Source organism: Bufo gargarizans, chromosome 11, assembly GCF_014858855.1.
Source record: "Bufo gargarizans isolate SCDJY-AF-19 chromosome 11, ASM1485885v1, whole genome shotgun sequence".
Classification (NCBI taxonomy): domain Eukaryota; kingdom Metazoa; phylum Chordata; class Amphibia; order Anura; family Bufonidae; genus Bufo; species Bufo gargarizans.
Genome location: NC_058090.1, coordinates 8,505,702 through 8,518,722, shown reverse-complemented (window position 1 = coordinate 8,518,722; position 13,021 = coordinate 8,505,702). Strand labels below are relative to the sequence as shown.

Here is a 13,021-nt window from a genome sequence, read left to right as displayed (position 1 = left end):
GAGGTCCACAGGGGGAAGTGCTATAACTGTGCTACCAGCCTCTGAATAAACCCTCACACCAGATCACCTGCACTGGATACTAAACCCACGTCTACACATGGTCAGGCCCTGTAGTATCTCCATCAGATGCATACTCACCACGGGGGCAGGCCACTGTTATGGGGCCCATGGTGAGCGGCAGCCCGATGCCAAACTTATAGGAATTTATACAGTCACCATGGAACTCAATGGAAATTGTAAAATCTATACTCTATAAACTGAGTTCCTTCTAGTGATGGATGAACGAAAATGCTGGCGCTCTGTTCTCCCTTAAAATACAGAGCCCTAGCACTTTCATATAGCTGTCACTAGAGGGAGCTCAGTTTATAGAGATTTTACACCTTCCACTGAGTTCAATGGTAACTGTATATATAATTCCTATGCACTGAGCCCCCATAGTGGTGGCTGATGGCAGTTTTATAATATACTGTGAGAGGGGAAGTAAAGATTTATAGCTGTAGGGGGGAAATTTATCAATGCCAGTTGTGTGATGTAAAAACATTGAAAAATGTGGGGTTCAGAACGGGCGCCATATTTATGCAGCACTTGATCCAATTTTGCTGACATACAAGCTGGGTAAAGTGGGCGAGGCAGAAGGCAACCTTTGGGGTTGGGGTGCCCATACTAAATTTTGCGACGGGCCCTATAATATTTGTGTACGCCACTGGTCTCCACTGCTCCTATGCCCCCACCCCTCAGAGAGACCCCAGCAGTAGCAGGCAGCAGGTGGATGACCCGTAGACACACACGGCGGCCATGTCGCCTGATTTCCGCTTCCTACTTACTTTCCACACCTCCTGCTTATACTTCATGAGACACTCCAGCAGCTGGCAGTGGTACACTATGGGGGAACGGGCAGAAAACAAGACGGGCGTTAAAAAGACACATTCCTTCTTAAAGTCCGTCCTGCAAGTAAAGGGACAGTCTGGTTTAATATAAATGCTCCCATTCACTGACAGCAAGCCAAGATCTTAATAACGGTGAAGAAAGGATATAAAGTTCTCAGAACATTGCAAAAAAATAATAATAATGCATTAAAGGGGTTGTCCAGGCTTTTACTACAGATGACCTATCCTCAGAATGGGACATCAATATCAGATCGGTGGGGGTCCGACACCCGACACCCCCGACTGATCAGCTGTATAAGGAGACGGCGCGTGCAGTGTGCACGTGCCGTGTCTCTTCCTGCTCTCCGCGGCTGTCTATGGCAAAGCAGCAGCGAACACGAAGAGAGAAGTGAGACGGCACGTGCACAATGAATGCGCCGTCTATTCGTACAGCTGATTGGCGGTGGGTGCCGGGTGTCGGACCCCCACCGATCTGATATTGATGTCCTATCCTGAGGCCTCTTGCACACGAACGTTGTGTGCCCGTGGCCGTATTGCGGCCCGCATACGGCGGGTCCGCAATACACGGGCACCGGTCGGTGTGCACTCCACATCACGGATGCGGACCCATTCACTTGAATCACGGAGATGTGAAACGGAAGCACAGATCGGAACCTCACGGAAGGACGCCTGTGCCTCCGCACCGCAAAAAAATATAACTTGTTCTACTTTTTTGCGGCGCGGATGGATCACGGACCCATTCTAGTTGAATGGGTCTCGATCCGTCCCGGCTGCGGCACGGACGTTGCGGTCCACAATGCACGGAATGGATCCACAACGTTCGTGTGCAAGAGGCCTGAGGATTGGTCATCAATAGTAAAAGCCCGGACAACCCCTTTAAATGATAACTTATTTTAGCATAGATAAATCCTTTAAAAAAACAATGGGGGTCATTTAAAAAGACCGCCATTTTGCGCTGGTGTTTGTTTCGCCCTAAGCTGGTAGAGAAAGCGCCTAATTCATGACGAGGCTCAGGACTCAGGACGGCGCAAAAACGCCCCTGCAATAAAATATTTTTACACCAGCACAGGCAAAGCACCCTTAGGCCTCTTTCACACGGGCGTTGCAGGAAAAGGTGCGGGTGCGTTGCGGGAACATGTGCGATTTTTCTGCGCGAGTGCAAAACATTGTAATGCGTTTTGCACTCGCGTGAGAAAAATCGACATGTTTGGTACCCAAACCCGAACTTCTTCACAGAAGTTCGGGTTTGGGTTAGGTGCTGGGTAGATTGTATTATTTTCCCTTATAACATGGTTATAAGGGAAAATAATAGCATTCTGAATACAGAATCCATAGTACAATAGCGCTGGAGGGGTTAAAAAAAATAAAAAATAATTAAACTCACCTTAATTCACTTGCTCGCGCAGCCGGCATCTCTTCTGTCTTCTTCTGTGCTGTGTGCAGGAAAAGGACCTGTGGTGACGTCACTCCGGTCATCACATGGTCCGTCACATGATCTATCACCATGATAAAAGATCATGTGACGGACCATGTGATGACTGGAGTGACGTCACCACAGGTCCTTTTCCTGCACACAGCAAAAAAGAAGACAGAAGAGATGCCGGCTGCGAGAGCAAGTGGATTAAGGTGAGTTTAATTTTTGTTTTATTGTTTTTTTAACCCCTCCAGCGCTATTGTACTATCCATTCTGTATTCAGAATGCTATTATTTTCCCTTATAACCATGTTATAAGGGAAAATAATAATGATCGGGTCTCCATCCCGATCGTCTCCTAGCAACCGTGCGTGAAAATCGCACCGCATCCGCACTTGCTTGCGGATGCTTGCGATTTTCACGTAGCCCCATTCACTTCTATGGGACAAACGCACAATATAGAGCATGCTGCGATTTTCACGCAACGCATAAGTGCACAGCCCCATAGAAATGAATGGGTCCGGATTCAGTGCGGGTGCAATGCGTTCACCTCACGCATTGCACCCGCACGGAATATTCGCCCGTGTGAAAGGGGCCTTAGTAAATGACCACTAATGTTTTTTTGGGTTCCAACAGCATTTCACACCGCGAACATTATGACAAGTTAATTTCTCACCTGCAGGGTGTACAAATACTGCTGTATGGTGGAACAATACTACCCCCATAATGTCACCACTCAGGGCCCACATAATACTGCCATATAGTACTTAAAGGGGTTGTCTCGTCTCAGACCTTGCTGGCATATCACTCGGACATGCCACCAATGTCAGATAGGTGAGGGTCCCGGAGGTAGGAGCCACATCTATCACTCAGGTTTTTTCAGAACTCCTATAGAAGTGCATGGAGAGCGCAAATCAATTCATTGACACCTGCACTCCAGTAAGGTGGTTGTGGTGCCAGTGGTAGTCTACAGGCCAATCGTCATAAAAGGATAGTACCACGGAACTCAATGTATTCTATTCAGAAGATAATTTTATTATTGCATTTAATTCAACAAAGTCCGAACAAGAGCATAATTGTATTTTCCAGTAATACTCCTACAGGTTGGTTCAACGTTTTGGTCTAATCAGACCTTCTTCTGCTATATTAGTCCAGGTAAAAGTACAAAAATTGAAATGAATAAAACAAAAAAATCTATGCAATGGATGGCAATCATAGAAAAACAATCACCATAGTATCCTTATCAAACAATTGTATACGATCAATGACAGCGTAATTAATCAAACCACAAATTACTGTATTTTTCTGATTATAAAACACACTTTTTTCCCCAAAAGTAAGAGAAAAATGGCAGTGCGTCTTATAGTCTGAATGCTAATGACTGCTTCCATTATGGTGAGCGGTGAGGGAAGCGATGTACTGGCTCTACTCACCCTCCCTGGTCTTCTTCCGGGCCCCGCTCTGCACGGTGTACTGACCATGTAGGTGCTCTCTATAACCTGAGGTAAGTTTATTTTTTGGTTTTTTTTATCTACTCTAAGGTCTGATGGGGGTCTGATCTGAGGCTGATGGGGGTCTCATCTGAGGCTGATGGGGTCTGATCTGAGGCTAATGGGGGTCTGATTTGAGACTGATGGGGGTCTGATCAGAGGTCTGATGGGGTCTGATCTAAGGCTAATGAGGGTCTGATCAGAGGTCTGATGGGGTCTGATCTGAGGCTAATGGGGGTCTGATTTGAGACTGATGGGGGTCTGATCTGAGGCTAATGGGGGTCTGATCAGAGGTCTGATGGGGTCTGATCTGAGGCTAATGGGGGTCTGATTTGAGACTGATGGGGGTCTGATCAGAGGTCTGATGGGCGTCTGATCTGAGGCTGATGGAGGTTGGGGGTCTGATTTAGGGCTGATGGGGTCTGATCTGAGGCTGATAGAGGTTGGGGGTCTGATTTGAGGCTGATGGGGTCTGATCAGAGATCTGATGGAACTTGGGGTCTGTTTTTAGGGTCTGATCTGAGGCGTGATCAAGAATTGGGGTCTGATCTAAAGTCTGATGAAAAATTCTTTTTTTTTTTCCTCCTCTAGTCTGAAAAATACAATATATTCCGACACAGAAAGCAGGTGGTCTCTATGGTCGGGGAAATAGTAATGTGTATCCAATCGTATATATAGCAACAAAATAGATGCAAATCCTGCATCTCTTAACTCAATATTGTGGTTACTGTGCGACAAAGGGAAAAATGCATGATTCACGAAGGACCGTATAACAGATGGCACATGACATCTATTTTGTTATAATGTTCGACCAACCTGTAGGAGGATTACTGGAAAATATGTTGTGTCTGGACTTTGTTTAACTAATATGCAACGATAAAATTATCTTCTGAATAGAACACATTGGGGCAGATTTACTATAGAGTCTGCGTCTCTTTTTAGGCATAAAATTGCTGTTTTAGGGTAAATTACTCTTGCGGCAGAGAGATCCGGCAAGCAGTTCAGTCGCCGAAACTGCCTGCCGGATCAGGCAAAATGTATGCTAACTGATGGCATTAGTAAGACTGATCAAGGACCCTTATTAGTCTTAAAAATGCCTGATCAGTCGAAAAAATGCATTGAAATGCCGGATCCGTCTTTCCGGTGTCATCCGGCAAAACGGATCCGGCATTTATTTTTCTCACCTTTTTTTCAGTCTGCGCATGCGCATACCGGAAGAACGGATCCGGCATTCCGGTATGCTGAATGCCGGATCCGGCACTAATACATTCCTATGGGAAAAAATGCCGGATCCAGCATTCAGGCAAGTCTTCCGTTTTTTTCGCCGGAGATACAGGGAGTGCAGAATTATTAGGCAAATGAGTATTTTGACCACATCATCCTCTTTATGCATGTTGTCTTACTCCAAGCTGTATAGGCTTGAAAGCCTACTACCAATTAAGCATATTAGGTGATGTGCATCTCTGTAATGAGAAGGGGTGTGGTCTAATGACATCAACACCCTATATCAGGTGTGCATAATTATTAGGCAACTTCCTTTCCTTTGGCAAAATGGGTCAAAAGAAGGACTTGACAGGCTCAGAAAAGTCACAAATAGTGAGATATCTTGCAGAGGGATGCAGCACTCTTAAAATTGCAAAGCTTCTGAAGCGTGATCATCGAACAATCAAGTGTTTCATTCAAAATAGTCAACAGGGTCGCAAGAAGCGTGTGGAAAAACCAAGGCGCAAAATAACTGCCCATGAACTGAGAAAAGTCAAGCGTGCAGCTGCCAAGATGCCACTTGCCACCAGTTTGGCCATATTTCAGAGCTGCAACATCACTGGAGTGCCCAAAAGCACAAGGTGTGCAATACTCAGAGACATGGCCAAGGTAAGAAAGGCTGAAAGACGACCACCACTGAACAAGACACACAAGCTGAAACGTCAAGACTGGGCCAAGAAATATCTCAAGACTGATTTTTCTAAGGTTTTATGGACTGATGAAATGAGAGTGAGTCTTGATGGGCCCGTGGCTGGATTGGTAAAGGGCAGAGAGCTCCAGTCCGACTCAGATGCCAGCAAGGTGGAGGTGGAGTACTGGTTTGGGCTGGTATCAAAGATGAGCTTGTGGGGCCTTTTCGGGTTGAGGATTGAGTCAAGCTCAACTCCCAGTCCTACTGCCAGTTTCTGGAAGACACCTTCTTCAAGCAGTGGTACAGGAAGAAGTCTGCATCCTTCAAGAAAAACATGATTTTCATGCAGGACAATGCTCCATCACACGCGTCCAAGTACTCCACAGCGTGGCTGGCAAGAAAGGGTATAAAAGAAGAAAATCTAATGACATGGCCTCCTTGTTCACCTGATCTGAACCCCATTGAGAACCTGTGGTCCATCATCAAATGTGAGATTTACAAGGAGGGAAAACAGTCCACCTCTCTGAACAGTGTCTGGGAGGCTGTGGTTGCTGCTGCACGCAATGTTGATGGTGAACAGATCAAAACACTGACAGAATCTATGGATGGCAGGCTTTTGAGTGTCCTTGCAAAGAAAGGTGGCTATATTGGTCACTGATTTGTTTTTGTTTTGTTTTTGAATGTCAGAAATGTATATTTGTGAATGTTGAGATGTTATATTGGTTTCACTGGTAAAAATAAATAATTGAAATGGGTATATATTTGTTTTTTGTTAAGTTGCCTAATAATTATGCACAGTAATAGTCACCTGCACACACAGATATCCCCCTAAAAAAAAGCTAAAACTAAAAACAAACTAAAAACTACTTCCAAAAATATTCAGCTTTGATATTAATGAGTTTTTTGGGTTCATTGAGAACATGGTTGTTGTTCAATAATAAAATTAATCCTCAAAAATACAACTTGCCTAATAATTCTGCACTCCCTGTAAAACCGTAGCATGCTGCGGTTTTCTCTTTTGCCTGATCAGTCAAAACGACTGAACTGAAGACATCCTGATGCATCCTGAACGGATTACTCTCCATTCAGAATGCATTAGGATAAAACTGATCAGTTCTTTTCCGGTATTGAGCCCCTAGGACGGAACTCTGTGCCGGAAAAGAAAAACGCAAGTGTGAAAGTACCCTTAGACTGTCATATTTTTTAGCCTGTTTTGGAGGTGTTTTTTTTAGACTAATTCAGAAGTTTTCTAACTTTTGCGCCTATTTTCCGACCTAGTTTGCGCCCTTGATGGAGTCTCATTTCTACTGCACTCCGGGGCTGGTGTACTTTTCTGTGTCAGTTTTGAGTGGTGAGATGAGCAAAATTTTGCCTTAAAAGTCGCACTTTCATGGAGACGTGCGCCTATTTTCTGCTCACTTGCTCAACATTTTCATGCGCATACTAAAGAGACCAGTCTTAGTGAATATGAACCTGCCGTGCTGACAAAAAAACACTAGAGGTCAGACTAATAGCAATAAGCCTAGTCTAATTCAGGACGTGCTGTGCAACTTTTTAGAAATACACGGCAAAAAAAAAAAAAAAGACAGCCGAAGCAAATACCTAAGTCTAATTTTATGCCTAAAAAAAGTGAAGCTTGATAAATGTGCCCCATTGAGCGCGGCGGTACCATCCTTTTGAGAACAGAGAGCATGCTGCGCATGCGCAGTGCATTCTCTTTCGCTTTGGGGGCCCCGTTCTGGAGATAGGAGCAGGTCCCAGAGGTGGGACCCACACCTATCTGACATTGATGGCATATCCTAGTGATGGCACAACCCCTTTAAATACTAGTACCATATACCGATCAGCCACATCATTAAAACCAGTAAAGTGAATGATATTGATTGTCTGGAGACAATGGCTCCTGTCAAAGGGGTGAGATTTATTAGGCTGCAAGTCAAGTTGATGTGTTGGAAGCAGGAACATGTAAGGAAAGTGTAAGGATCTGAGCGACTCTGACAAGGACCAGTTTGTGATGGGCAGAGGACAGACAGTCTTGTGGAGGGCTCCCGGTATGCAGGAGTTAGTACCCACCAGAAGAGGTCCAAGGAAGGGGAATTGGCGAACACAGAGTCATGGGTGCCCATGGCTGTGCGATGGCAGTGAAGGCTGGACCGCCTGGTCCGATGCCACCGAAGAGATGCTGTAAAGCTGAGACCTGTCCTACAATGGACATGTGAGCACCAGAACTGGAAAAATAGTTGAAGGTGGCCCGGTCTGAACCATGTTTTCTTTACATCACAACCGGGTGAATGAGCATCTCTTACCTGGGGAAGAGGCGGCACCAGATGCACTATGGGAATAAGACAATCTGGCGGAGGCTGCGCTGGACTTGGGTTGCACTGGGTATTGAAGTCTCAAAACGTTTTTAATACTTTGACACCCGGTTCGATTCGATACCGAGATTGGTATTTTTCCGATACTAAGCTGCGCCATTGCACAGCTTAGTAGAAGTTAAGATTAGAGAACATGATGCGCACGCTACCTGGCGCACGCCATGTTCTCATCAGCGGCCGCATGTGGCAGTGGAGCCAGGGGAAAGCGCAGCAGCAGAGAAGGAGCAGAGACAGCAGGGGTGAGAGCCGAGGGAGGAGGTATCATTGACAACCCTGAGGAGCAGACAAGGAGCCGCTTCCACCCACAGGTCTGAGCATTGAGCCGCTGATAAGAACATCCCTCTGGCAGCAGAGCTCACAGGACGAGCGCCAGGGCTGGAGCATATTCTCCTCAGTATCGCCGGCTATGCCCTCTGTATGCCCGCAGCTGGTGCCCTCTACATTGCACCATAACATTGGCTTCCATGTATTCAGGGTGGTCTCCACTCCTCAGGTGATACATAATTCCAGCAATGCTAGATCCAGACATCTCCAGCAGGCTGCTCCCTGCCGATACAGCCTGCCAAAGGTGTCAAGTGCTAGTGTGAACCTAGCCTTACCGAATTCACTACTTCTGCTGTCATGGCTCTCCATGTGGCGGGAACTGAAGCAGCATAGAGAGCAACGGGATGTTGACATCCCTACTCTGGACAATGTTCTGCTGGGAATCTTGGGTCCTGCCATCCTCTGGATGTGACACATACCACCTACTTAAACACTGATCAGACAAGTACCCCCCAATCTCCCGTCCTAGTGACCTCTTTCGGCAGGATAACGCCTCGGCCACACTGCAAAAAATTGTTCAGGAATGGTTTGAGGAACATGGGTTCAAGGTAATGACTTGGTCTCCAAATTTCCCAGATCTCAATCCGACGGATCATGTGTGGGATGTTCTGGTGGAGGCCGCACCTAATACCTTACAGCACTTACGTACAAGCAGCTACCATCTTGACACTAGAGATCTTGTGGAGTCCAGGCCTCGACAGGTCAGAGCACGAGGGGGAACTGCACAATATTAGGCCGGTGGGTTTAATGGTGTGGTTGATTGGTGTCTAAACAGTGCTATATAACAATAGGCAGATTAGTATCCAAGTCGAGCATGGGCACTGATGCTCCATTCATCTCCATGAGAGTACAGAACTCCCCTATTTCCAGCACTCCCATAGAGATGAATGAAGTGGCAGTGTGCATACTCGACCGGCCACTCCGTTCATTTTGGGGGGGCTCTGAGGGTCTAGGGAGACCCCATTCCTGTGATTGGTGAGGGTCCCATCGGTAGGACCCCCACTGATCTAATAACTTCAAATGACCAGCATATCCATTTAAAAATTGCACTAAAAAAGTTTACTGGTGCTTGTACACTTAAAGGGGTATTCTAGGATTTTAAGATTGATGGCCCATCCATCGATATATTGTCAGCAGGGTCTGCTTCCATTCACTTCAATGGGAACAGTACACAAGGATGGCATAACCCAGTGTCGGGACTACTCAGAAACAGCAGATCAGCAAGGGGGTGGGGCGTCGGACCCCTGACGATCATATATTGGTGGCCCCATCCTGAGGATAGTCCATCAATATTAAAATCCTGGATAAACCCTTTCATTTCCTTTGGAACAAGTTTGTGTAAACAAGTTTGGATGAACCTACCTGCGAGTCCTCTTGAAGGACACTTACCTGGGTTTGATGTGTACTGCATTGCGATCATAAGCATTGAAGACGCGGACAGGTTGACATGCGCAGGAACGCCGCCCTCTCGCCTGCTAGATCCCACTGTAACGGAGAGAGGACACTCAGAATTGTGGCCCTGTACGTGGTTACATGCACCGGGGACATACATGACACTGTAGTGACAAGAGATGTCCGCTGCGGGTGGGGTGTCGCCTGTTTAGGCACCATCACATCTGACACCTTATACCAAGTATACCAAATGGCAGAACACTCCACAGAACTGCATCCATCATACGCCCAACGTATCATGCTTAGTGTTTAAGTCCCTCCTCTGCTTGCTTTCTGGTAATGGAAACCTGCACTGCATTGTGCTGCTCACACAAACCGTACGGCATGTTACACGCGCAATAGTTATCTGCTGTAATGAACCGTGCTCGCGTGTGAGCAGGACAAGTCTGGATGCAAAAATGGGGTCTTTTCATTCACAGATAGCAAGCAGGAGTCTTGAAAATGAGGAGGAATTGAGACAGAAAGGCCAATCAAAAATGGAAGAACCTATTATGGTCCAATGATTAAAGGGGTTTTCTGGGTTCAAGATAGTGGACTAGTGGCCTAAATGCAGGATACACCAGATCGGTGGAAGTCTGACCCCCCTGACGATCAGCTGTTTGAAAGGGCTGTGGCGCTTGCGCGAGCGCTGCAGCCTCTTCATTGCTTACATCAGTCTGTCTACCGGCATGCCGTTTACTTAGCGGGGTACAGGAAATTGCATTGAAGGGAATAGGAAAAATCTGCAATACCCTGCACGGTCGTTATGGTACTTAGATGACAGGTAGATAGAAGGATCGAGGTAGACAATGGAGAGGCCACTGCCCCTCCGAACAGCTGATCAGCGCATGTGCAGAGAGTGAGACCCCCAGCAATCTGATTTTATAAGACCTTAGTTACCTACCAGTTTCTGCTCTTAAAATAAAAAAGTAGAAACCGTCAGCAAGTGGCTGTTCACGTAACTCCTGGTCTCATACTACTGTATGTCTGTAATTAGCAATTTGAATGTATAATGCTGCCATGTAGTGAATGGGTGTTAGGTCTGACTGGCTCATAAACACCTGTGCAGCCCGGCTCATTCAGGCCTCTTTCACACGGGCGTGTGCGCCCCGTGGTCGTGCTGCGGGCCGCAAAATGCAGGCCGCAATGCACAAGCACAGTGCGTGGGGCAGCCGCAGCGGATCGCGGACCCATTCACTTGAATGGGTCCGCAATCCGGCCATTCCGTAAAAAGATAGGGCATGTTCTATCTTTTTGCGGAACGGAAGTACGGGACGAAACCCCACAGAAGCACTCCGTAGTGCTTCTGTAGGGTTCCGTTCCGTGCTTCCGTTCCGCACCATTCCGCATCTCCGGATTTGCGGACACATTGAAGTGAATGGGTCCGCATCTGTGATGCGGAATGCCCATGGAACGGCACCCGTGTATTGCGGATCTGCAAATGCGGTCCGCAATACGGCAACGGGGCGCACACGCCGCCCGTGTGAAAGAGGCCTAAAGGGGTATTCCCACCTTTGCCATTCATGGTATATTCACAACTGCTACTTACACACTTGCGGCAGATCCTGATCAGTCAAAAAAATGCATTGAAATGCCGTCTTTCCGGTGTCTACCGGCAAAACGGATCCGGCATGCGCAGACCGGAAGGACAGATTCCTATGGAAAAAAATGCTGGATCCAGCATTCAGGCAAGTCTTTTTCGCCGGAGATAAAACCGTAGCATGCTACGGTTTTCTCTTTTGCCTGATCAGTCAAAAAGACTGACCTGAAGACATCCTGATGCATCCTGAACGGATTACTCTCCATTCAGAATGCATGGGGATAAAACTGATCAGTTCTTTTCCGGTATTGAGCCCTTTTGACGGAACTCAGTGCCGGAAAAGAAAAACGCTAGTGTGAAAGTACCCTAAACTGCCTGATGGTTTCCCCTGAGCAAAATGTTTGCAATACTGCCCAGCAAACTGGAAACCAATTGATTAGAGTAAAAAAAATAACTGATGAAGATATATGTCCAACATGCCAGATTTCGCAGCTATGGCATCAGCGATGACCCCCAGTGGGCGCAGCAATCCAATCACATGCTATTGGTTACTCCGCCACTGGAACACTGCAAACCTAACCGGTATAGGGACATGCTGTCCGGTGTCCGGAAGGTCTTGAGGAATCTCAATGTCGCCATCATCCCAAGGGGCATAAGATGGATCTCCAGAATCACAGCCAGGGTACGAGGCCTCAGCATATAAGAGGGACCATGGCATAATCGTGGCATACCCACTGCTCACAAGAAATAAGACCGGCGCAGAAATGATTCAAAAGAAGCAAATCAGTCAGCAGAGCTGCAATCCCAGACACAACCTGCGAACAGGCGTGGCGCTGTTTCTGGAAAATAAAGCAGCCATTTTTTTTAAAAAAATCCTGGACAACCCCTTTAATTTTAAAGGCCTCAATCGTGTTTGGAGGAGCAGGGTTTCCATCACTGCAGTTTGTTTAAACTGATGATCTAAACCCGGGACCACCGCCGATCAGCTGTTTGAGAAGGCAGCGGTGCTCCAGTAGCGCCACGGCCTTCTCACTGTTTACCGCCGGCCCAGTGACGTCACGACTAGTATCAACTGGCCTGGGCGCGGCTAAGCTCCATTCAAGTGAACAGAGCTTAGCCGCGCCCAGGCCAGTGGATACTAGTCGTGACGTCACTGGGCCAGCGGTAAACAGTGAGAAGGCCGCGGCGCTCCTGGAGCGCCGCTGCCTTCTCACACAGCTGATCGGCGGGGGTCCTGGGTGTCGGACCCCCGCCGGTCAGATGCTGATGATCTATCCAGAGGATAGATCATCAGTTTAAACAAACTGCAGAACCCCCTTTAAGGGAAACAAACAATGTATAAAAAAAAAAAAGCAGCAAATGATGGGAGTACTTACATATCGCCATGGGTAAGAAGGATGTACTGAGATACTCGGTGATGTCCTTGTGGAGGAAAGGAGGGAATGTGGCCAAGGTAGAGATCATGGTATAGGGTAAAGTGCTTAATATATCATCGCTCAGAAAGGGCAAGAGACAAGCGGTCGTATAAAATATAGATTGTCCCAGATCTGGAAACGGCAACGGGAGAAGAGGTTAGTGAGAGAAGAAGCAAGAGCAAGACAACCATGATACAGTGCCAGCATCGCAACGCAGATTCACCAGCTCCAGAGCTTTGATTGTGTTGGGAT

At 47.0% G+C, this 13,021-nt stretch overlaps 1 protein-coding gene across 2 annotated transcripts in view; it reads right to left on the bottom strand.

Moving 5' to 3' along the window:
* The window catches only part of UNC79 (unc-79 homolog, NALCN channel complex subunit), a 94,844-nt gene extending 81,971 nt beyond the window's left edge, over positions 1-12,873 (bottom strand). Inside the window, exons 1-3 of one of the 2 annotated variants that reach the window (XM_044272616.1) lie at positions 12,731-12,873; positions 9,773-9,868; positions 825-880 (exon numbers count right to left, since the gene is read on the bottom strand). In XM_044272616.1, the coding sequence (XP_044128551.1) occupies positions 825-880; positions 9,773-9,868; positions 12,731-12,818 (240 nt within the window). In that variant the 5' untranslated portion in view covers positions 12,819-12,873. The remainder of the gene's footprint in view (positions 1-824; positions 881-9,772; positions 9,869-12,730) is intronic. The other variant, XM_044272617.1, reaches the window with a different exon arrangement.
* Positions 12,874-13,021: the final 148 nt, after the last annotated feature.